At 36.1% G+C, this 27,304-nt stretch overlaps 1 protein-coding gene across 3 annotated transcripts in view; it reads right to left on the bottom strand.

Moving 5' to 3' along the window:
- Positions 1 to 27,304, bottom strand: part of LOC145292012 (DNA (cytosine-5)-methyltransferase 3B-like) — a 667,010-nt gene that overhangs the window by 578,886 nt on the left and 60,820 nt on the right. For all 3 annotated transcript variants that reach the window (XM_080138008.1, XM_080138009.1, XM_080138010.1), the window contains exon 3: positions 7,679 to 7,783. In XM_080138008.1, coding sequence (XP_079994134.1) covers positions 7,679 to 7,783 — 105 coding nt within the window. The remainder of the gene's footprint in view (positions 1 to 7,678; positions 7,784 to 27,304) is intronic.

The raw sequence follows: 27,304 nt of genomic DNA, 5'->3' as shown, positions 1-27,304 counted from the left end.
ATCAACTTTTGCAATTGGATTTTGAGCTTGACTATTGAAGTGCTAACTTTTATCAGCTGTGCATTGTGTTTTGCAAATAGATTTTGAGCTGGACTATTGGAATTGCAAGTTGTGAGAGATTTGCAATTGTATTTTGAGCTTGACTATTGAAGTGCCAACTTTTATCAGAATTTCATCGTGTTTTGCAAATAGATTTTGAGCTTGACTTTTGGAATGGCAAGTTGTGTGAGATCTGCATCAACTTTTGCAATTGGATTTTGAGCTTGACTATTGAAGTGCCAACTTTTATCACCTGTGCATTTTGTTTTGCAAATAGATTTCAAGCTTGACTATTGAAGTGCTAACTTTTGTTAGCTGTGCATTGTGTTTTGCAAATAGATTTTGAGCTGGCCTATTGAAATTGCAAGTTGTGTGAGATGTGCATCAACTTTTGCAATTGGATTTTGGCCTTGGCTATTGAAGTGCTAACTTTTATCAGCATTTTATTGGGTTTTGCGAATAGATTGTGAGCTTGACTATTGAAATTGCAAGTTGTGTGAGATGTGCATCAAGTTTTGCAATTGGATTTTGAGCTTGACTATTTAAGTGCTAACTTTTATCAGCATTTCATTGTGTTTTGCAAATAGATTTTGAGCTTGACTATTGAAATGCCAAGTTGTGTGAGATGTGCATCAAGTTTTGCAATTGGATTTTGGCCTTGGCTATTGGAGTGACAAGTTTTATCAGCTGTGCATTGTGTTTTGCAAATAGATTTTGAGCTAGACTAGTGAGATGGCAAGTTGTATGAGATGTGCATCAACTTTTGCAATTGGATTTTGAGCTTGACTATTGAAGTAGCAAGTTGTGTCAGCTATGCATTGTTTTTTGCATTTGGATTTGTAACTTGACCGGGCATTACAAGCGTAAGCTGTATTTTCATTGACATCAGCAATGTTATATACCTAATGTACTTCAACAGTCAGAACTTTTTATTTGTGGGTCAATTAAAGAATTCTATTGATGGAAAGGTAATAGAATAAACATTCCAATGAGATTAATTTCTTTTTCTTTTTATACATTCAATGTATTTATGCAAACGTAAAAACTGTAAAAAATGACGACAACAAAAACAGAAACTGTTTCTCCAATGTTTACATTTCATATGTAATGTTTGGATACACAAATTTGATTGCATATGGCTGAAGATTTATAGGCTATATAAAAGATAGAAGTCCATCTCTACTGCACTTTGATTTATATTTTTACATTCATAGCAAGCAAAGTTACGACTGAGCAAAGTTGACGAAGAATATTTCAAAATTGATAAAACAAATTGGCATATATCATGCCTTTTCATATGCATAATAGTTTCAGAATTATCATTATATGTAAATACTAGCCGTACCCGGCCATGTGTTGCTGTGGCTCTGTTCATTAAAATGTAACACAAAAAACAAAAAAGACAAAATATGTCTTATATTTATGTTGTCAATATTTGTATATACACAATATTTTGAGGTGTCCCTTTTTCTCTGCAGATGTAGAGATTGTCTGATTTTTCAACTGTAGACCACGCAACATATACTTGTCCATGTGAGAAGCAATCATGGTGTAAGTCACACAAATGTAAAAATTGTCCCTGAATCTTGTTAATGGTTATTGCAAATGCCAAGCGAATTGTAAGTGCAATGTTTTAAGTTTAAATGGTATATCCGTTTAAATCATTCAATGCACATCCACTGCCCATTCTTCCTGAGGGTGACAGAGAAAACATGAGGATTTAATTTTACTATAAACATGTATGTTAACACGCACTGGAAAATCTTGTATAGTAAAAAAGTTTGCCGATTTTCTTTTTGTATGTAAGTGTAGTCTTTTATCAAAAATAAATCGATGGAAAAATTGAAAAGAAAACTGGTTAAAGAATAAACCAACAAAGTAAGTGGGAGACCAATGATTATTTAGAATGAAGAAAAAAGAATGTACAAATGTTGGAAAATATGTTTTAAAAAAATGGAAATAGTTTAGTAAATGTTGTAGTTTATTCAAAGAAAATATATTGCTTTCAAATATTATTAATGAGAATATTCATAAACATTTTAGTGCTTTTTCGTTATTGTTGCGATATTCGGAAATCGAAATATGGATTTTCAAGTGAAACCAATAGTATCTAATGAATTGTCATGTGACAGTAATGAAAATAGCCAAAACTTACGAAAAACGATAAGGGAGAAATTAATGATTAAAGGAAATAGTTATCAAAAAAATTTGAAATTTTAGCTATTTCCCTCGTGTTTATGTCACATGTCACGTGACAAAACAAACATGGCTGAAATCATTTTTCCATTGAATCATGAAAGACTGAAATAATTGTGACATGACAATTAGGTAGATAACATTGCTTTTTGTTGAAATTGACAAAAAATGTAAGGAGTTATCAGATTTTTTTAAATAAAATATCAACTTTTCGGCTGGCTGATTTCATTACAATAAGGAGGAAGCACCCTTTTTATCGGCCGACCTATACAATGGACATCCCGTATACATATATTTTTGGTACTCTTGCATAATTTGACCCAGATTGTTGGGATTTTTCCTCAATTATGGTTCAGGCTCGATCAGCAATCACCGAATTAAGTCGAGTAAAGTAATAGACGCAGACGCATTTCAAAACAAACAAACAAACCAGGAAAAACAATAGAAATACAATAAATAAAAAATAACAAAAACCTACTGTAAATATATATATATATATATATATATATATATATATATATATATAAAATAAAATAAATTTTTTTTTCTTTCTTAGTGTGTTTTAATAACTCCTGCTGATATTTTCTTAAGTAATAACCTGTACATTTCAGTTGACCTCTTTTTTTTGCCCTATATTTCTGGCACCTTTTCTTGTCTGGGTCATTTTGACATTTGCTTTTCTATTTTATATTTTATTCAATCACCATTCAACCTTTCTTTTTTTTCTTCTTCTTCACTCATTTTTTTCTCTCTTCTTCTCACTCATTTTTCTTAATTACATCTTGTCTCGGCACCCGTGTTTAACGCATATCTTATTTTTCTTTTAATAATATTATTGGAATTCTTTCCTCTTTTCCTTGTACCTATTTGTGAATTATTCCACGGATTTGGCCTTTTGGATTATTTTGGACGATCTTCCAATTACGCGATTTCCTTGGATTTGACTTGTGTGAATGGAAATTTAATTAACTTTCTTGGATTTACATTTTTGAATTTTACCGTCATTTTACCTTTCACCAGACTATCCATTCACGTGAAATCACCTTTTTTTTCACCCTATTCCCTCTGCTTCACTTTTTGTTATCAAGTAAGATCTTTGACTTACTTGCAGTTTCATCAAATACTTTTGCAAGCAAAATCCGATCCCGCATTTTGCTAATTCCTACCCTCTGATGAGAAGGAAAGTATTTCTTCAAAACTCAGCGGATTAAGGACTATCTACTTATTTAGTGTTTCCTTTTCAAATTAAATATGTTTTTAACTCTTTTTCCAATTTTTTTTTTAACATGTTTTATTAACTATTTGCTCTTTATATATATATATATATATATATATATATATATATATATATATATATATATATATATATATATATATATATATATATTATATATATGTTATATTATGAATAAGCGTATGGTGGCGAGAAGGGATAAGACAAACAATATGTGTTTAAATTTTAAATGATTGATTTCTCAATCGTTTATTTATAAACATTAAACTTAATGAGAAAGTAAAAATAAACAAAGTGTTCAAAGTTCATAAGGATGATGTGCGCAAGAGTGCAATTAACATCGGGAAGGTATACAACGGAGCCGATAATTATCTTATGCTGTAGATTTGCTCTGACTCTGGGCGACTAACTTTTTGTCGCGACGATTAGTGTTTTTATAGTGGTGGCACGGACATAGTTGAAAGCAAAGGGCAAATTTATAATTAGCTTACATTTTGCTATTTTAATTGTGTTTGTTTATTTTGTCTTAATGTGTTGTAGGAAATCGTCTGTTTGGTGTATGTATGCATGTGTTATATCAATTTAAAGCTGAAAAAGTTGTGAATGTAACCTAGTCGTTGTTGAATTGTTGCAATATTTTGTATAATACTTATTTGCATTAATATGCTCCCTGTGTTGCGTTTACTGTGGTGCTTGTGTTTTACATTTTGGTTTTTTCTTTTGCTGTGCAGCCTTATCTGGCGGTTTTCTTGGTTGAAGTGATGTGCGAGCTATTTTATTGATGTGTGTATGTGAGAGAATGGGCTTTGAAATTGATGTGTGTATATGAAAAAAAAATGTGCTTTGGAGTTGCCGTGTGAATCTAATGAACTCATGTGTATTGCATCGACGAATGGATTTTTCTCAGCGTTGCCATTATTGACGCTGTCACAACTGCTGCAGGTTTATCATGCAGATATAGAGGGATATGCGAATATAACATATATTCACTTTTTGTTATCAAGTAAGATCTTTGACTTACTTGCAGTTTCATCAAATACTTTTGTATGCAAAATCCGATCCCGCATTTTGCTAATTCCTACCCTCTGATGAGAAGGCAAGTATTTCTTCGAAACTCTGTGGATTAAGGACTATCCACTTATTAAGTGTTTCCTTTTCAGATTAAATATGTTTTTAAGTCTTTTTCAAAGTGTTTTTTAACATGTTTTATTAACTATTTGCTCTTATATTTCTCAAGAAAAATTATATTTTGTATTGTTTATATACTTTTATTATTTGTTGCAATTTTTATATCAATGAAAGTTGGGTTTTTTTCAAGAAAAGATGAATGTTTGCCATAAATTTTTAGGTGAAAGTTGTTTTTCAAGAAATCTTACATTTTTTGTTTTTTTAAAGAAATTTGGCAGTAAACATTTCCTTTTGAAAACAGAATTTTTATTTTAAAAAAAAGATGAATACTTTATATAAAAACTGTAAATAGTTAGGTAAAAGTAGAGAAAAGTTTGATTTATTTTTTCAAGGGAATGTACAAATTATTTTTTGTCAACAGTGTTAAGAAAATAAACAGAAAAACTACCTCCATCATTAATTTATTATGCAAAAAAAGCAAATAAAATGTTCATTTAGTGTTTCAACATTTGAAAAACACTGAATCTGACTGAATCCGGTGATTGCCAGTCGAACCCTAACCATAACTGAAATCCCAAAGACTTGGGTCAAATTCTGAATGAATACCACTCTTTTTAATTTTGTCTTTTGTTCAATTTTTGGAGTGGACTCTCAGCAATTGCAAACTAACAAATTTGACCAAAATGCAAAAAAATCAATAATTAAAAAATTTTAATAAGTGCTCAGTTTCTAATACAAATCCTAGCACATCAATCCTTCTTATTGAAAACACGAAAACACTCAAGGGAAGGATGAAACCAAATTATTGCCAGTATGTTTGAGAAAGGTTTTATTTTTATTTATTTTTTTTTTTTTTTCAATATTTGAAGCAGATTTGACACTCAGCTACCAGATTTTATGGGGTTGCTCGGTTTCTAATATAACGTATGTAGATCTAGACGTTTATAACTTACGATAAAACTTGCAAAGTATGCCCTGTTTTATGGTTGTTGTAAAAATGGAACGGAAATTTAAATTTCATTCCGTTTTAATCTTTTTTTTAATTGTGCCCCCCTCTTCAACGAATGTAATCAAAAGAATAACATTCAACAATTGTATTTTTTATATATATAAAAAAAACGAAAGATTTAAAAAAAAAAACAATTTTATTAACGAAAGGGAAATAATTTAATTTTTGAACGAAAAAAGTCAGTTTGGTATATCTTTTTTGTTATTTATTTTACATAAACAATGTTTATTAGTAGGCCGTGGCAAGACCAAAAATTCCTTTTTGTGATGTCACGTGACGGCGGGCGGTGATAATTAGATTTCCCCAAATAAAAACAATAGCCATATCATTACAAAGAAAACCACCTATTTATTAAAGAAAAATTGAGTATAATATTATAAAAAGAGATATGTAAAAATATGCATAAGTATGATGAAATTATCATATAAAAATGTCGAAGCAATCCGTCCAGTGGTTACTTAGATTATCAATTACGAACATACCAAGAGTTTCATTTTTATATACATAGATTTGATAATTATTAGTTGCGCAGAAATTTCTTTAAAATGTTATCTTTTATAGAAATTCAAATCCGCTTCATGGGAAAACGGCTCGCTATGCCCTAATGCACTGACCAGCACTGAGTTGACTAAAGTATTCTCTTTAAAATAGAAAACTTTTGTTCTGCTTTCCTTCTAGTAGACGTCATTTTTTTATTCTGAGTTTGTCAATTTAAAAAAAATTATTTTCAAGGTTTTCAAATTTGATTTCGAAACAATACTGAGCCAAAAGTATTTTGTTGTACTAAAAGTGTTCAAAAACAACAAAATCTATGAAGTACATGCATTTCTGTTATCATGGTATTTATAACATCTTACTTGTAGGTAGAATTGTTTTTAGTGGTTAAAAAAAATAATAATAATATATAACAAATAAAAGATACTTGTGCACTTATGCTACCATGCTGAAATAATAACGTTATTATTTAGAAACCCATTCTTAACATGGGGAGGGAAGCGTGTTTTGTTAACTATTCTGTACTTTCATCTAACAACTAAATAAAAAAGATATTGTGAAACTTGAATTTAATTTGAAAATACTATTGCATACATAGCATGGTAACATTAGTGCATAAGCACTGAAATAAATACTATCAAAGGCAAGATAAGTTACTCTTTTACCTAGTTGGATAAGTTTTTAGTGTATTTATTTAATGTAAAATGTTTGTTTATTTCGAAAATTAGTGCTGAGCAGAAGAAAAATAGCCACATGGTATTTCATGTCTTTGAAATCTTGACAATGACTTAAAAATATACAAAATACTGTTAGAAACCCAACCAATAAATGTCCTCGTCATTTTGACCACGGCGTCAGTGCCCACTATTGTCCAAGGCTGACAGTGGCCCCCGACTAACACCTGTAGTTTAATTTGTTTTTGGAGGAGGGCATTACCGAATCTGTTCTGCTGTTGTTATACTTCAACCGAGCAATGCCAATTCACGGGTTCCACTAGTCGTAAATAAATGAGCATATGGAAGCAAGAAGGACAGATAAGGAAATTTAAATTAAAACTTTTATTTTGGATGGATTAGTGAGATTGGTATTATCTTTTGTTAATTGTCAGGATGTGTCACTGTCCACCGAGTTGAGGGAGGTAACTAGTTTAATGAAGATAGTCCTTGTCTTTGGAGCTGTTGATCATAGTGTTGATTGCTGGCGATGATGGCGGCTTTGCTGCTTGACTGTTGAGAAGATAGCAATGGCGGTGCTGCTGCAGATTGTTAGGGAGATATTGACGATAACTACTGCTCTCATTGAAGCCTGGTCACCCAGTGCTGCTGTCGGTACCCCGTTGAATTTATACTTCAATTGAGGACATAGTTTAAGACATAAGAGCCTTATGTCAACAAACAGAGCTTTTTCCAGTACTGCCACTGCTGTCACTATTGCTGCTCCTACTAATTTTATATTTTGTGGTACTGCTATTTATGCTTTGCGTATGTAAATCTGGAGAGATATGCAATACAACAGTTTGCTGAGATATAAAGAAAGGAAGGGGAAAAATAAATAAAAAAAATAAAAGTTAAACCCACCTGCAAGGCTTCAGACAAAGCATCTTGGAAGTTTTTAGCAAACATAAATTTTTGAGAATTGCAGGAAAAATTTTGACTGAACTTTGATATTTTTGAATTATTAATCTGAAAAAAAAAAAAAAAAAAAAATGTTATTGTAATCTTTTTTTTTTACTTTATCTGCAATCAGTATTAGTACATCACTCAAACATTAGCATTAATTTATTGCTTTAATATTGAACCAAAATACAGTCACTAAATCTTATACATCTAGAATTCTTTTTCCAATTTTTATTCAAATCCATATTTTAGTTAGAGAAAATGTCTAAACTTTAAGGCTGAAATGTTCCCAATTCAAAGTGTTAGATTTGAACCTCTGATAGTCATGGATCAAATTTAATATAAATCTGAATTTGAATCTCCCATATTTTGCTACCTAAAAACCCTTTTAAATAGTTTAAAGAAACTGAAATTTGGGAAATATTTATTAAGTGATTAATTTTATAAAAATGTAAGAAAGCTTGTGAAATTTAACGTTATCATATTCAATTTCTCTTTTATATGCTGCCATATGTTGAATCGCTTTTAGAAATTGATTTCGAAAATAACATAAATCTGGCCAGGTTTCTATTTATCTCTCTCTCCATGCTTATCATTTCCTTCTGTTTTCGTTGGCCTCCCTCTGTTAACTGACCCTGCTACTTCAACTATTCTACATCCACTAAAACAAGAACTTTTATCAATGTGACCAAACCAACAAAGTTTCCTGTGTCTGTAAACGGGCATGAAACCAAATTTCATTTCATCTAGGCTTATCTGACTTTTTATTTTCTGTTCGATTATTCTCTCAACCACTTTCAGAATTTGATCGATCAATTTGAAGACTCTGTAATTACCGCTAATTAGAGCTCCTCCTTTACCCCTGTAACAGTTCAGAATTGTACTATGACTAGATTTGTCATATGTGTGATAACTTCAATATCTGTTTCAGCCACAACGTCTCCTGTGACAGCACCTGAGTCTTCCACCCTTACTTTCTTCATCTTATTAACAGCTTCTTGTACTATTTTCTAAATTGTTACAGCTGGACTAGGTACTATGAAAACAGTAAACGGCACCAAAATACAGCAATAAAGCTTAATAACATTAAAATTCAAACATAAAAATTCTGCTAAATTTTTTGTCTGTGAAAATGACACTGCAATACTTAAGACCATGTATACAGTTGGATCTGGTGCAAATCAACTGTAGTATAAAAACAGATGTAAAAATAGAAACTATAGAGGAGCTGGCAAATGAATACCCAGACAGATTTCAAGGTATCAGAAGCTTCTCAGATAAACAAAAAATATGTATTGCTGAGAATGCAATACCAGTCATTCAACCTCCAAGAAAATATCCTGTACACATGAGAGAAGAATTAAAGAAAGAGCTAACAAAAATGGAAGACATGGGTGTGATAAAAAAGGTAAATGAACCAACAGACCAAAAAACATATTAAAGCACAGAAATTAGAACTCGTGATTTTTGGAAAATCTACAACAGTGTAGTAAATAATGGGCAGTCAATGATTCCCCCACTATCAAATGATCATGAGGTTGTTTGCACAGCAACCGAGAAGGCTAACATGCTCGCCAGTCCGTTTGCCTCAAACTCCACATTGGACCCAACAAACCACTCTCTCCCTGACTTTCCTTTGCGGACAGACGCCACACTAGATGATTTGAAAATCACCCGTTCTCAGGTACAAGGTATCTTAAAAAACCTAGACACCTCAAAAGCATGTGGACCAAACCTCATCCCAGTTGTGCTATTAAAAAAATGCTCCAATGAGGTTGCTCCAGTTCTCTCCAAATTTTACAACAAATGCCTTCTTGCTTTCCTGACTGCTGGAAAACTGCTTCTGTGGTACCAGTTTTCAAGAATTCTAGCGAAAGAACTGACCCATTAAATTATCGCCCTATTAGTAGGTATCCCAAACTGGCCTAGTTTAGGTGCGAAAACTAGTAAATAAAGTAAAATTTCCCTTAACTTCAACTTGCGATATCTCGTTTGTTTTTTGGGTTATTTTGATATGGTTTTGATTTAAATAAAATTTAATCTTTTGTCTTTATAGATATATAATTCTTTTTCTTGTGTCTTTAATAGTTTTTTTTCAGGATTTTTCAAGTTATGCCTCTAATTTTGGTAAATGTCGCTTTATTTTTTACACAAAAAAAATGTTGATGTTTTTCAAATTTGTTGCGCTTCATATTGTGAGTCTCTAAGTATATAAAAATGGTATCATTTTAAAGAAAAAAGGTCACTTAATAACATGGTGAGGTTATTAAAAGGTTATAAGTGGTTTTTCTAAAAAAAAATCCAACTTGAAAACTTCAGTGAAAGAAGCATGAAAGAAATTTTATAGTAAGAATTCCGAAAAAGGCATCGTTTTGTAGAGGAATATCTCCTCTTTAATAATCTGTTGGTGTCATGTTTATGGCCCCATAAATCAAGGAGCGCACACTAATAAAAGTTGGGGTACCTACAGAGATTTTCAACTTAATGTCAGAGAGACCAATTATCAACTGTCAGCTAGCCAGTAGCCACACAGCAGCACAACGTACTGACTGACTGAACGGAAAAACTTAAACAAACAACTCGTTTCACTATGGACTTACCAAAGTTCTTAGGTGAGTTTGTTTTTTATTTATTATTCAAAAGTTATAGAAAGATATTTTTTTAATTAATATTTTTAGAACGTCATTAAAAAAAAAATGAAAATTTACCATTTAAAAAATAATACCAGTTTATTTTCTATAGCTTTTTTCAAACTTTCATATGTTCTTTCATCGCTTTCTCCTTCGGTTACGGTTGGATAAACTTCAGCATTGTTAGATTATTTTAATTAAATTAATTAATAAAACCGTGTACAAAACATTTTTAGTTGTGTGGGACTGACGGAAACTTTTATTTTTTTTCGGTTGGATAAACTTTAGCATTGTTAAATTATTTTAATTAAATTCCATAAACAAAACGTTCGGCTAGTGACTTATGACGATAAAGTATATGTTTTTGTTATTGTTCAGAAACATAAGTTTTTTTAATTATGAAAAAAAAAAATAAAAGAGAATTAAAAAAAAAATTATTTAAAATAAATTACTTAAAATAAGCATTATTTATTTACTAATTTTTTGTTTCTTTGTTTTGGATTCGTAAAACATGTCAACATTTACGTTTTGTAGAAAAAAACTGACTAAATATAAAAACTCAGTTCCAAGGCTATATATTAGCAAATATATTAAATTATTTTGTCCTAAAATTTGAAAATAATTACATAAAAACTTTTTATGTCAGCATTAACAGAAATTGTGACAGAACGCATATTAATTTTTTTTTTGTCGTCACCCGTACATACACTCATAAACAATAAAAGTGGTTGCAGGACAGAATGGCTGGCATTCTGCAGCAAAGAAGGGTACCAATCTCAAATCACAAGTTATCGGGCAAATAGGTTTAATTCTCTATTTGAAAATGCCCTGGCAATATATCACCATAAAGAGCACATAAAATTATTTTTATCTGTGTTTGCAACATCTTGCAATATGAAATTACAGAGTGTTTTGGCTGACATTTCTGATGAGACTACATTCCCTACTTGCTGCAGTTGGTTTGCTGAACATTAATTTGACCAAACCTTTCTGGAAACTTGTTAACAGCACTGTTCAGTATGTTGACTTCCATCACTATATCAAGAAAATGGCTCTAAGTTTAGAATGCTGGATCAACAATCCCCAGTTGTTATTAAAATCTGACTGTAAAGGTGTATTTAATGGGGAATTCTTTGAGGAAGGCAATGTGTCTCTCTGTATTAGTCTCACAGCCCCTGAACTTGTTTTAGAATGTTTGCGCAAGATACTCAGTTCCTCATTGTCACTAAGCACCACTTGCATGACTTTTTAGAAGGAGGTGCTTTTGGAAAAGATGTAGATCAGGAGACGAGAGATGCCTTGAAGAGCTGCCCTTTAACAAATCTGTCAGGTGAGCATGCCTTTGGAGATTTAGATTTTAGCATGCAAACAAAACGACATGCATCACTACATAATCGATCATCTTCAAATATGCTTAAGTGCAATCGGACAACAGCTTGGTTGGAAGTAATACCATCAACAAAGAGGCAATCCATTCTGAGCATCTCCAGAAAACATGCAAAACATTTGCGACAAAAACATGCAAAACAAGAAGCCCTTGTGAAACTTCATGTCCAAGAAAAAAATTGCACAAAATGAAAGATTAAAGAAGGAAAAAGAACGTCAAGCTGCTGCTGAGAAAGAGAGAATTATTAACTCTGTTATTAAGCATGGTGGTCCAGTGAAGTCTGATAAACAGATAAAAAAAATTTCAGAAAGTGGTTTGGAAGCACTCAAAGACCAATTGAGATACCTCAAGGTTGTTTTAGGTGTCAAAATCAACACCAGTGGAAATAAAGTTCAACTGGAAGCTGCTCTCTCTGACTACTTGAAAAGAAATCCAATTGATTCATCTCCACCTCCACCAAAGCAACAAAAAATGTCTTCCCTAAGTGAATCTGCTGAACATTCAGATAACTCCTGCAGTTGTGATGAAGATCCATCTCAGGATATCTTCAGTTATGAACATCAAGGACAATGGGTAGCTGTCTACTATGACACCAACTTTTACATTGGCCAAGTCATTGATATTATATCTGCATCCAACGCTGTAGTAAAATTTTTAATGCAAACAAAAAGTAGAAAAGATTATTTTCGATGGCCTTTATCAGATGACATTGCACAAGTAGAGTCAGCATTTGTCTACAGATGGGATTTTGAGGTAATGCCAGTTTCAAGTGATGGTAGGATTTCGAGGGTTCCTGAGATATCTACCATAGCAGAAGCCTATGAAAGAATTCTGAGAGAAGATCGATAAGAAAGGAATTGTAGTAAGACCTAAAATATCTTTCTTGTTTTTTAAGTTAAGTTTTTCAATGTTAAAAAAAAATGATTTGTGCCTTTTTTTTGTATAAAAAATTTCTAAATATTATTGTCATCAGTGCTTTTTTGGCGAGTTTAAATTTCCCAAAGTAAAAGTATTTCTGTGGCAAAAAGTTTTGTTATTAGAAACAAGGCAACCATTTTTTTGAATTCCTCACCCCAAAATTAGTAAAGTTGCAAAGTTTCCAGCTTCTACCACCAATGGTTACAGTTTTATAGCAATTTCAGTAACGTATACTTTTGACTCATTTTTTTTACCTTTTTTCCCCTTTTTACAAAATTGCCTGTTTGACTGCTTTTACATGGTCCACAATTGAGTGGTTTTATCAATTTATAATTAAAAGAAAGAATTATCTTGATCTCTAATGTGTTTTGAATCATACTAAGAAGATTCAATACATTAGCTATTAAAATGAAATTGATATGAACAGTTAAAGTTGCATTTCCGTGTCGTATTTTCACTGTTTTCGCATTGATAGAGGGATTTTGCCTAGTGTTTAAGTTGGTTTCATCTAATATTTATTGCCTAAATTTGTATTAATTTTCATCTACTACAAGATGACATTACATTTATAAGGATTTTTCACTTGTTAGTAACTTACATTTTTAGTTATAGACTATGAAATTTGGCTTCTCGGCCACGATAGCAAATTTCAACTTTCCGACAAACTTTGAATGATCATAACTTGATGGCTAATTGACCTACCAAAATAAATTTGGTATTTTTGTAAATGGTTTACAAAAATCTACATGCCCACATTACTTTTTTTTAGATATGATAAAAATAAAATTTTGGTTTGGGATACCTACTATTAGCATTCTCCTGCTCTTCGCCAAAATATTTGAGTCGTTAATTAATCAAGGTCTAGTCCATCACCTTACAGCTGCTAAACTCCTGACCGACAATCAATATGGATTTAGGCAAGCCCGTTCCACATCAGTTATCCTAACTGTAATCTCTGAACGTATATACCGTTCACTGGACAAAACAGGGGAGGGTAGAGCTGTAGTCCTCGATATATCTAAGGCTTTTGACAGGGTATCGCATGATGGTCTTCTAAGGAAAATTAGATTATATGGTATCACTGGAAGTATACATAATGTAATTAAATCCTTCTTAAGTAAGAGAAAAAATCCAGGTTGTCCTCAATGGTCGTACATCCAAACAACATGATATAAATGCGGGAGTACCTCAGGAGTCTAACCTCAGACCTTTATTATTCCTGATATTCATAAATGACCTCCCTGATAAAATTGTTTCAGAGATGGGTATATTTGCTGATGACACCTCTCTCTATAACAGGCATGAGAGGAAAACAAATGAACACATATCTAAGGAAATGGCAGAAACACTAGAGGATGACCTCCAGTCTGTAATGTAATGGGGACAAAAATGGATGGTCACATTAAATGCTTCCAAGACTAAGATTGTTTCCTTCAATAATTACAAGAAACCTTCACTACTACCAATAGCAATGGCCAAAAAGTACTTCCTTTAAAATCCTCGGCCTAACATTCACAGGGAACATGAACTGGAATAGATACATTGAGAGCATTGCCAAGGCTGCTGCGAAGAAGGTGGCCTCTCTCTATCGTGCTAGAAAGCTACTTACGCCTGAAAGTATACTGTACCTCTATAAGGCCACCATTCGCCCATGTATGGAGTACTGTTGTCACATTTGGGCTGGTGCATCTGCTGCTAGTCTCTCACTCCTGGATAGGGTTCAAATGAGAGTAGCCAACATGATAGGTCCTGAACTGTCATCTAAGCTCTCGTCTCTGTCCCATTGACGAAATGTTGCATCCCTCTGCCTGTTCTACAAGTACTTTAATGATGAATGCTCTGACGAACTACAAGCACTCTTGACGTGAATACCCCCAAAAACCCAACAAGCAGCTAAATACCACCCCTTCACAGTAAAGATCCCTAGGTGTAAGAAATCTTTTTACTCCCATAGTTTCTTCCCCAGAACTGCTAGACTTTGGAACTCCCTTCCGGGATTCTGCTTTCCCAACTGTACTGACATGCCATGTTCAAGTGTAATGTGAACAGACATCTTGCTACTCATCTCTCTTCATAATACCCCTGCAACTTATGTCTCCCTACTTCAAAGTGGCACTGTGGCTTGTTTGGGGTAAAATTTGAATTAAAAAAAAAATTTAAAAAAAAAAAAAAAACACTAAATAAATGCATAAACTGGAAAATGCTAAACATTTTACGAAACTTGATGCCAAATATGGATACATCTTGAAGAATCGAGCCTGATCACATGTTTTAATACTCCATTTGTTTGTTTAAGATATCCATTTGGTCTTAAGATGTCACAACATCCAACAAAAAATGGACTCAATACTGGAAAATTGTGATGGAGCCATTGGAATATCTGATGATATATATGGCAAAACAGTTGAAGAGCATGAGAGAAGATTGAGAAAGACAATAGATACAGACTGAAGGCATGGTCTTGTTTTTAATAAAGAAAAATGCAAAATTAGACAAAAATAGATAAAATTCTACGATAGACCCAGAAAAGTGCAACAAAATTAAAATAAAACATACACCCATCAACTGAGAAGAATCTCAACAATTCTTAAGTATGAACCAATACCTAAGTCCTTGCATACCAGAAGTCAGTTCCAAAACAGCTCTACTGAGATCATTAATCAGAAAGGACACTGAATATCAATGGAACGAAACATCTGGTAAAATCTGAAAGACCATATTTATGGAAATCTATGCCTAGCTTACTTCAAGCCAAATGCAAAAACAATTCAGGTAGATGCAAGCATGCGAGGATTAGATGCAACATTAATCAGCGACAAAAAAATTGTTGTATTTGCTAGCAAAAGTTTGACTGACAGAATCACAATATGCAAATATTGAAAGAGAGCAGTGGTGTTTGGTTGTGAAAGATTTCATGCATATGGATAAAGTAAAGAATTCCAAATAGAATCAGATCACAAACCACTAGAAAATATGCAAAATAAAGACATTTCACAAGCACTGCAAAGAATGCTATTAACCATATGATGCTCATATCATATATAAACCAGGGAAAAAGATAAGAATAGCAGAATATTTGTCAAGAACACAACCAACACAAGGTGAAGAAACTGAACTTGACTTAACAATACATACTGTCGACATAACAGTACAGAAACAAACAGAATTACAAGAAGCTTCAGAAGAAGATGAAGAATTGAAAATGCTAAAACAAGTAATAGTAAATGGATGGCCAGTGGATGTAAAAGATACACCCAAACTTATAAGAAATTAATGGTCCATGAAAGACTGTCTATCAGTACAAGATGGATTAGTGACTATAGGTGAATACCAAAAAGTATGCAAAACACAGTCCTTAAAAGAATTCATGATACACACCAAGGGATAGAAAAATATCAGCTAAAAGCAAGAAATACTGTTTATTGGAGAGGAATAAACAAAGATATAGAAATTATGGTAAGGTCAATTATGCAGTGAACACTAAAGAAAGAATACCAAAGAGAATATAATCATTAAAGACCACTCAACCAGGCCATTCCAGAATATTGCAGCTGATATCTTTGAGTTTAACAGTTAACAAATTTTATTTGTCGCTGAGCAATACAGTCGCCCCCACCCTTTGTCAGTGCAGCTTCTCGCAAAATGACCTCACCAACCACAGCGGTAACATCTTCCATTAGTCGCGGGTCTCAGACTGGGAATCTCCTCGGCCTCGTTCTGGGCTGCCTTTGTCGCCATCACAACTGGTTCCCCAGGTCCTCCTCATCTCTGATGATAGTCCAGGCGCGTTCCATCAAGTGCTCCATAGGTGTTGCGGACACACTGGTAGAGGCTCTCAACAATTGCTTAACACGGGTGGGAAGGCCGGCCACGAATGCATATGCCAATGTCGTCTCAGACACTCCATTGCCAAAAAGCACAAGTTTCTTCAATTCCGCAATGAACACATCCACGGTTTCTCCCGGCATGAGCTTCCTGGAGGCGAATCTTTCATAAGCCGTGCAAGGATCTATTGCAAATGCCTTGTACAGCGCATTTTTTATAGCGGTCACATCAGCCTTCTCGGTGGCACTAAGTTGCTGATACACACTCAGAGTGCCCCCAGCCAATCTCATTGGAATCACAGTGTGCACTCTCTTTACCTCACAGAGATTGCAGGTCAACTCGACCCTCTGAACCCAGTTAACAACAGATGTGGACCCATCAAACTCTGGAATCGGTTTCAGATCAAACTTCGAGTCGGTCATTTTTCACAGCAATAGCCGAGATAGCTTGTATCGAATTCAACTTCAATCGTCACCATCGCTCGCACAATAACCTCGTGACTGTAAACGACACTGTCCCCTCCTCTCACTTAAGCTTGCTTTTTATGCAGTTTTTCACTCTGTCTCATTTGCATGGGTGCCCTCTGTTTTCTCATGATCTCGCGAGACCACAGTTTATAAAACACCAGGCACCATCTTTTTTTCTCTTTTCCCACCCAACACTTCCCTACGGCAAGTTTACCCTTCCTCCGTCACGCCATCGCTCGCACGCACTTCCACACAATGCACAAATACATGGACGCTTGCTACTCTGGTGAGTATTACAAGACGTCACAAGTCTTAGTTTTTAAGAATTATCTCCCTTGGATCAAGTTTGCTGATTCTTTGAGCAGAGTAAATTTTGAGCAGAGTAAATAAACGGCTAGTAAAATACACCTTGTGCGTTCATTCTTATCAATATCATTTCACCCAATATAAAATGCTACACATTTGGTCACCTCTTTGTAGTACATCTGGAACCCCTGCCTTTGTAGATTGCTCTTCTGGATGTCCATTTTGCCATATTGCTACTGTGTCTGTACACCACTCATATGTTTACAAATCCAACATACCTTTTTTCGGGCATTAACATAAACCAAGCCCTCAAAACATCCTGTAAAAATACCTGACTACTGTTACTAAAACTTCTTTCAAAGGAAAAATACAAGATTAGTTGTTTTTCTGCTAGTCACCAATGCCTACACATAATGATTTTGCAATATTCTTCCTCTTAATAAAGCAGCACACCAGGTTATAAGAAATGACCAAGAATTATGTAAATACAGATATCTTACACACCCAGCTATTTTTAACCATGATAAATTAGCTCATATATTTACCTCTGTCATTGTTTAAAAGTGTGGTCTGAAGCTAAGAAAAACAAAAGTCTTACAGTGGGTGTGGAGTGAGTGAGTTCACGCCGAGTAAAGGAAAAACAAAGATGGCGTCCAGCATTTTATTATGTGTGTTCTCACAAAATCTTGTGTGTGCGTGAAGCTGGAAACTACAAAACGAGCTTCATTTTTCAGTGCTGAGGGGATTCCAGATCTGGCAGGAGAGTAGGTGCAACGGGAGTGGAGATTCTACTTTCTCGGATTTATTCCCTTTTGTGTGCTTGAGGTGACCCCACCCTCCTCGGGAGGGACACTGCAGTTTTAGGACCATGCCCCCATTTTTTTTTAAAATAGTATTTTCAAGCTATTTCGGCGATGGCCAATGCTGGCTAAAGCAACATGATTAAGCCTTTTAATGGCGACGGTGATGTGGTGGCATGGCTTAAAAAGTGGACCTTGTGGCAAAGATTCAAAAGTTGGACGATGTGGACGCAGTAATACCAGTTTCTAGAAGGGGACGCGCTGGCCCTCTATTTGGAGCTCAGCGAGTGAGAACAGGGAGACGTGGACGCCATCAAGGGTTGACTGATCAAAGCTTTTGCAGAGCGGCCTTTCGAGGCCTTTAATAAGTTGAAGGAGAAGAGGTGAACTGGTGAATCTGTTGATGTCCATGCGAATGAGGTAAGAAGATTGGTTGAGTTGTCAGGCATCAGGAGACATGCCACAAGTCACGTAGTCAAAATGACATTCATTACCGGGTTCCCGGAAGAGATATCGAAACGTTTGCAGCAGGTCCCGGGAGTGGAGATGCCGGATGTGAGTGAGATTCTCAAAACTGCAAAGATCTTAGTGAGTACCCAGCCCACGGAGTCTGGAGAGGGACTACAGCAACGGTACAGCAGGATGTGGGCAGCAGTCTGCCGAACCCGAGGGTAGCATGCTTCGAATGTGGGGGACAACACATGAGAAGAGACTGCAGGAAGTTCTTGCAACGGACAGTGTGTTATAAATGCAATTGGAGAGGCCATTTAGCGGTGAAATGCACGAGTTCGGGAAATTGACAAGGGGAAGCCGAAGCGCCAGCGGCCGCCCCAATTCAGGAATAGTGGCGCACTCACAGCAGATGCCTAAGCAGAAGATCGTGGTGGAAGGATGGGGAGTTATGGCCCTGATAGGTACTGGCTGTACCACTACCATGGTGCACACGACCCTGGCCGGAAGATGGAAAGGGAAGGGTGAAGTAGTGGCATTCGATGTGTCGCGAGTGAAGTGTCGAGGGAGGAAGACTGTCACTATTGATATTGCTGAACGCCGGATGAGGGTCCATGCAATTGTCACCGATCATCTGGTGACTGGCGTCCAAGCCATCATTAGAATGGATGTGATATGCCGACTTGGAGGCGTTACCATCACATGCGACAACGTGAGGTTCGGACTAGCTGAGTGCGCAGTGACAGAGCAAGCTCCCGGAGGGACCAGCAAGGCCAGGGAGGAAAGAAAAATGTTGATCAAAAATCAGGACTTCTGAACCGAATTCGACGGAGAGCAGTGGACTGTGGAGTGGGCATGGAAACATCAAGCACCATCGCTGACAAACAGGGTGGTGTGCTATACTAATTCGCTCAGACGAGGGGTGAGAAAGGAGTTTGAACAAGAAGTGGACCGATGGATTGGGGAGGGTATACTGCTGCCTTAGACGGATAACAACATATCTGAAGTTGGTCAAGGTAGGGATCACCCTACGACCACAGTTACTATACAGCTCCCATTTCCCACCTCTCGGGAGCAGGATCCCCCTTTCCCTCCCCTCTCCCTCTATCTCCACATTAAGAAACGGCCTTGTGCCTAATTTGCTCAGTGGGGAAGCAAATAAATAAACAGGCCCAGGCGCCAGCTTCGGCGGCCCTGGACGACAAGATCAAGGTGTAGTATCTGTTCCGGCAGATGCTGCAAGCAAAGACTAGCTATGACTAGCAAAGACCATATGTGGGGGTAACCCCGCATATCTCAACTTGGTCAAGGTAGGGATCACCCTACGACCACAGTTACTATACAGCTCCCATTTCCCACCTCTCGGGAGCAGGATCCCCCTTTCCCTCCCCCCTCCCTCCATCCCCACATTAAAAAACGGCCTTGTGCCTAATTTGCTCAGTGGGGAAGCAAATAAATACAGCAGGCCCAGGCGCCAGCTTCGGCGGCCCCGGGTGACAAGATCAAGGTGTAGTATCTGTTCCGGCAGATGTTGCAAGCAAAGACTAGCTATGACTAGCAAAGACCATATGTGGGGGTAACTCCACATATCTAAACTTGGTCAAGGTAGGGATCACCCTACGACCACAGTTACTATACAGCTCCCATTTACCACCTCTCGGGAGCAGGATCCCCCTTTCCCTCCCCCCTCCCTCCATCCCCACATTAAACAATGGCCTTGTGCCTAATTTGCTCAGTGGGGAAGCAAATAAATACAGCAGGCCCAGGCGCCAGCTTCGGCGGCCCCGGGCGACAAGATCAAGGTGTAGTATCTGTTCCGGCAGATGCTGCAAGCAAAGACTAGCTATGACTAGCAAAGACCATATGTGGGGGTAACCCCACATATCTAAACTTGGTCAAGGTAGGGATCACCCTACGACCACAGTTACTATACAGCTCCCATTTCCCACCTCTCGGGAGCAGGATCCCCCTTTCCCTCCCCCCTCCCTCCATCCCCACATTAAAAAACGGCCTTGTGCCTAATTTGCTCAGTGGGGAAGCAAATAAATACAACAGGCCCAGGCGCCAGCTTCGGCGGCCCCGGGTGACAAGATCAAGGTGTAGTATCTGTTCCGGCAGATGTTGCAAGCAAAGACTAGCTATGACTAGCAAAGACCATATGTGGGGGTAACTCCACATATCTAAACTTGGTCAAGGTAGGGATCACCCTACGACCACAGTTACTATACAGCTCCCATTTACCACCTCTCGGGAGCAGGATCCCCCTTTCCCTCCCCCCTCCCTCCATCCCCACATTAAACAATGGCCTTGTGCCTAATTTGCTCAGTGGGGAAGCAAATAAATACAGCAGGCCCAGGCGCCAGCTTCGGCGGCCCCGGGCGACAAGATCAAGGTGTAGTATCTGTTCCGGCAGATGCTGCAAGCAAAGACTAGCTATGAATAGCAAAGACCGTATGTGGGTTAACCCCACATATCTAAACTTGGTCAAGGTAGGGATCACCCTACGACCACAGTTACTATACAGCTCCCATTTACCACCTCTCGGGAGCAGGATGCCCCTTTCCCTCCCCCCTCCCTCCATCCCTACATTAAACAATGGCCTTGTGCCTAATTTGCTCAGTGGGGGAGCAAATAAATACAGCAGGCCCAGGCGCCAGCTTCTGCGGCCCCGGGTGACAAGATCAAGGTGTAGTATCTGTTCCGGCAGATGTTGCAAGCAAAGACTAGCTATGACTAGCAAAGACCATATGTGGGGGTAACCCCAGATATCTAAACTTGGTCAAGGTAGGGATCACCCTACGACCACAGTTACTATCCAGCTCCCATTTCCCACCTCTCGGGAGCAGGATCCTCCTTTCCCTCCCCACTCCCTCCATCTCCACATTAAAAACGGCCTCGTGCTTAATTTGCTCAGTTGGGAAGCAAATAAATACAGCAGGCCCAGGCGCCAGCTTCGGCGGCCCCGGGTGACAAGATCAAGGTGTAGTATCTGTTCCGGCAGATGTTGCAAGCAAAGACTAGCTATGACTAGCAAAGACCATATGTGGGGGTAACCTCACATATCTAAACTTGGTCAAGGTAGGGATCACCCTACGACCACAGTTACTATACAGCTCCCATTTCCCACCTCTCGGGAGCAGGATCCCCCTTCCCTCCCCCCTCCCTCCATCCCCACATTAAACAATGGCCTTGTGCCTAATTTGCTCAGTGGGGAAGCAAATAAATACAGAAGGCCCAGGCGCCAGCTTCGGCGGCCCCGGGCGACAAGATCAAGGTGTAGTATCTGTTCCGGCAGATGCTGCAAGCAAAGACTAGCTATGACTAGCAAAGACCATACGTGGGGGTAACCCCACATATCTCAACTTGGTCAAGGTAGGGATCACCCTTAGACCACAGTTACTATCCAGCTCCCATTTCCCACCTCTCGGGAGCAGGATCCCCCTTTCCCTTCCCTCCCTCCCTCCATCCCCACAGTAAAAAACGGCCTTGTGCCTAATTTGCTCAGTGGGGAAGCAAATAAATACAGCAGGCCCAGGCGCCAGCTCCGGCGGCCCCGGGCGACAAGATCAAGGTGTAATATCTGTTCCGGCAGATGCTGCAAGCAAAGACTAGCTATGACTAGCAAAGACCATATGTGGGGGTAACCCCACATATCTCAACTTGGTCAAGGTAGGGATCACCCTACGACCACAGTTAATATCCAGCTCCATTTTCCCACCTCTCGGGAGCAGGATCCCTCTTTCCCTCCCCTCTCCCCCTATCTCCACATTAAAAAACGGCCTTGTGGCTAATTTGCTCAGTGGGGAAGCAAATAAATAACAGGGCCAAACCCCGCTTCGGCGGCCCGGGCAACAAGATCAAAGTATAGTGTCTGAACTTAGTCAAGGTAGGGATCACCCTACGACCACAGTTACCATCCAGCTCCCATTTCCCACCTCTCGGGAGCTGGATCCCTCTTTCCCTACCATCTCCTTCCATCTCCACATTAAAAAACGGCCTTGTGCCTAATTTGCTCATTGGGGAAGCAAATAAATAGCAGGCCCAAACCCCGCTTCGGCGGCCTGGGCGACAAGATCAAAGTGTAGTGTCTGTTCCGGCAGATGCTGCAAGCAAAGACTAGCTATGACTAGCAAAGACCATATGTGGGGGTAGCCCCACATATCTGAACTTGGTCAATGTAGGGATCACCCTACAGACCACAGTTACTATCCAGCTCCCATTTCCCACCTCTCAGGAGCTTGTCCCTCTTTCCCTTTCCCCTCCCCCTATCTCCCCATTAAAAAACGGCCTTGTGCCTAATTTGCTCAGTGGGGAAGCAAATAAATACCATGCCCAAACCCCCTCGGGTGTCTGGGCGACAGGATCAAGGTGTAGTATGTGTTCCGACAGATGCTGCAGAGCTGTTGCTGGCACAGACCAGCTGTGACTAGCAGGGACCGTGTGTGGGGCCGGCCCCACATGTCTGGGCTTGGTCACTGAGGGGGCGGCCCTTCATGCCAGCAGTTTCTTGTCCAGCTCGTATTTCCCACCTCTCGGGAGCTGGTACCCCCTTCCCCCCCCCCCGCTCCCTCCATCTCCCCATTAAAAAATGGCCTTGTGCCTAATTTGCTACGTGGGGAAGCAAATATATTAACAGGCCCAAACCGTGGCCTTCGTTATAAAGATGGCCGGCCAGCTGAAAAAATGACGTCATCGCCAAGGTCCCAACAAGCAAGATATGTGGAACTCTTAGACTGTCAATAATTAACAGTAATTTTTACAGACAGCGTTACAAAACTTCAAAATTGGATTGAAATAAAGAAAGAACACAATGATTTATACTGAAACTCATCTAATATTAATAATAAAAAAATAAAAAAATAATAAAACACAAGTTGTTTGTTTAAGTATTATAAGCAATTGAATATTTCGTTGTATTATAGATTTTAAAGATTAGAATGCGTTCTTTAATTACTTATAAATTACATTTTTAAAAAGTGAAGGAACACGATTTGATTTGTAGTAAACTTGAAGTTTATTTAATATAATTAAATGAAAATTATGCAGGTAAGATTATGAATATTTGAAGCAGAACACAAGCAAACATTTGAAATATTTAAATTAAACTATTTTTTTAATCAAATGAACAATATTTTTTAAATCAAAATGAATTTTTTTTTAATCAAAAGGAATATTTTTAAATCAAAATAAACAATATTTTTTTAAAAATCAAAATGAATATTTTTTAATCAAAATGAACCACAATATTTTTAAATGCAAATGAACCACAATATTTTTTCAAAATCAAAAACAATATTTTTAATAAATTCATGAAATATTGCACAGTAAAACAATAATTAACCTAAAGAAAAAATCATGTTTCTTATTTAAGATTATTTCACCACATAACAAAAATAACATGCAAAATCATTTTTTTATATCCATATTTTCAGTTTGTTAAAATACATGCGTTTGTATTACTGTAAACATAGATTCGAAAAAGTTGTCAAAAAACAAATAAATGTTATCAAAGGCAAGATAAGTTACTTTTCTACCAAACTGGATATATTTTTCGTGTTTTTATTCAATGTAACATGTTTATTCAGCTCGAAAACCATACAGTGTTTACCAATGTATTGGAAAATTCAAGATGGCGTCTGACTCCCTCTTTAACACGGTAAGTTTGGGAAAAGATGTTATAAATAAAAAAACTGGTTAAAATACTGTTAAAAACTCGCTCAATATATGTTACCGCGACATAGCTTGACATATATTTTTTCTAGTTTTTTTATTTATATACCTTGTTTTTCGAGCTGAATAAACATGTTACATTGAATAAAAACACGAAAAATATATCTAGTTTGGTAGAAAAGTAACTTATCTTGCCTTTGAAAACATTTATTTGTCATATATTTGTTTTTTGACAACTTTTTCGAATCTATGTGTACAGTAATACAAACCCGAAATGAACGCGCGTTTTTTTTTTTTTTTACTTTTAAGTTTCATATATATATATATATATATATATATATAACTACTTCATTTATTCGCATAAATTTAATATACGAAAGTATAGATTTATGCGTAAACTTTAAGTATTTACTTCAAAAGTGCTTAATCGCCATATATATTTTATAAATTACTATATATATATATATATATATATATATATATATATATATATATATATATATATATATATATATATCTATATCTATCTATCTATCTATCTATCTATATCTATCTATCTGTCTATCTTCTTCTATCTATCTATCTATCTATCTATTCTATCTATCTTCTATCTATCTATCTATCTATCTATCTATCTATCTATCTATATATCTATAAAAACAGAGATGTGTGTGCCACAGACGATTTCTGATTGGTTAATCCAATAATCACATCTCCTAAAAAACAATGGTTTCTACGCTCTTACCTTTACCATAAAATATTATGGCTTTATTTATTGTCCATCTTGGAAGGGTTTAATTTTTTAATAACTTGTTATTTACAAATTAAAAAAATACGAAACTTATATTCTATATATCTATAAAAACAGAGATGTGTGTGCCACAGACGATTTCTGATTGGTTAATCCAATAATCACATCTCCTAAAAAACAATGGTTTCTACGCTCTTACCTTTACCATAAAATATTATGGCTTTATTTATTGTCCATCTTGGAAGGGTTTAATTTTTTAATAACTTGTTATTTACAAATTAAAAAAATACGAAACTTATATACGAAACTAAACTACACGAAATCAAATGCTCCTACAAACTTAGTCGTAGTACTAGCAAGCACACGCGCATACACGCACACACACACGTTCACTACCGTCACGTTGTTATGGCAACCAAACCCGCTGACTTACATAAACAGTAAACACACACAGTAAATGTGATTTTCTTCATTTTCTCCTTTCACTCGTGGTCTTAAATTCATTTCGGGTTTGTATTACTGTACACATAGATTCGAATAAGTTGCCAAAAAACAAATATATAACAAATAAATGTTATCAAAGGCAAGATAAGTTACTTTTCTACCAAACTGGATATATTTTTCGTGTTTTTATTCAATTTAACATGTTTATTCAGCTCGAAAAGCATACAGTGTTTACCGATGTATTGGAAAATTCAAGATGGCGGCCGATTCTCTCTTTAACACGGTAAGTTTGGAAAAAGGTGTAATAAATAAAAAACCGGTTAAAATACTGTTAAAAACTCGCTCAATATGTTACCGTGACATAGGTTGACATATATTCGGTGGGTTTGTAATAGTATTTTGTATAGTTTTTTTTATTTATAACACCTTTTCCCAAACTTACGGTGTTAAAGAGGGTGTGAGACGCCATCTTTAATTTTCCAACACATCGGTAAACACTGTATGCTGTTCGAGCTGAATAAACATGTTAAATTGAATAAAAACACGAAAAATATATCCAGTTTTTATCGGTTTTTTACCTTCTCTGCAGAAGTACAAAAAAAAAAAAACGGAAGGTACTTTTACAGAATGTTAAACTAACCCTAACCGATGTTTTATGTTTAGTTTAGGAAAAGTCAGAAGAAACAAAAGTCATTATTGCATGAAATATACGTATTTAGTTGAAGTATTGTTTACGTCAATTCTTTCGAAGAAATTTAGCAAGAATACCTGTAAACCAGGAAATCGGTAAAATGTCATCATGGATGAATACTTGTCTATTATAATTTCTACCCTTGACAAAAACTTAGCCATAACAAAAGAGATTTATTGTTCAGATTGTTTTTGAGATTGATTTCTAAAAAGATATTTTATAAATAAAATCGACTTTAAAATTAAAGACTTAAATTACAATAATTAAATTTAAACATTCTTATTTCAATATTTGGCACATAACACCTGCAAAAATGATCACAATGTCAGGATTTCATTTTATTTCAGAATCGATGGCAAATTGTGTAGATTGATATCTCATTATATTAAATACTAATATTTAACATTAGTTTATCATTTAAGCCGATAAAAAGCCTTTTTTTTTTTTTTTTTTCCGCGTCATAAAAGGATTTGGAGTTTCCTAATCAATCTTTTCGGGTGCAGTTGCACGCTCTCAAAATAACTAAAGTGTTGGCTTTAAAAAAATTGGTTCATTAAAACTAAACAGGTTTAGTTTTAATAAAAAAAAAAAAAAAAAAAAAAAATCGCTTTGGTAATTAGATATGTCGTATGGTTATCCCTAATCGCTGAATAAAACCGCTAACGAGTTGAATGATTACGACATAAAATTAAACTCGGGTTCCTGAAACGGAAACTTCGTTTGTTTTTGTTTTTTTCTTATCAATATATTTACATTGTTATTTTGTTTTCATTTTCAATCATTCGAACAGTTTTCTTTTTCAAGTAATCCAAGTTACAAAATTCCCACTGTTTACTATGCTAAAATCACAATGACTAATGTATACCTATTAACCCTTATCCTTGAGTGGCATCTGGGCCTTGATAAGTGGTGACACCCATGTAAAAAAAAAAAAAAAAAAAAAAATCACTCGAACAGTTTTCTTTTTATAATGTATAGTTTTAAAAGTTTAAAAACTATATAGTTTTTACTTCAGGAAAATTAATGGGTCAGTTTTTACAATGTGCCCTGTTAAAATACTGTTAAAAACTCGCTCAATATATGTTACCGTGACATAGGTTGACATATATTCGGCGGGTTTTTAATAGTATTTTGTATAGTTTTTTATTTATAACACCTTTTCCCAAACTTACGGTGTTAAAGAGGGTGTGAGACGCCATCTTGAATTTTACAACACATCGGTAAACACTGTATGTTTTTCGAGCTGAA

The sequence above is a fragment of the Euprymna scolopes genome, chromosome 13 (genome assembly GCF_053919585.1).
Source record: "Euprymna scolopes isolate OS-2025 chromosome 13, ASM5391958v1, whole genome shotgun sequence".
NCBI classification, from domain to species: Eukaryota; Metazoa; Mollusca; class Cephalopoda; order Sepiida; family Sepiolidae; genus Euprymna; species Euprymna scolopes.
This window is presented reverse-complemented; position numbering and strand designations above follow the sequence as displayed.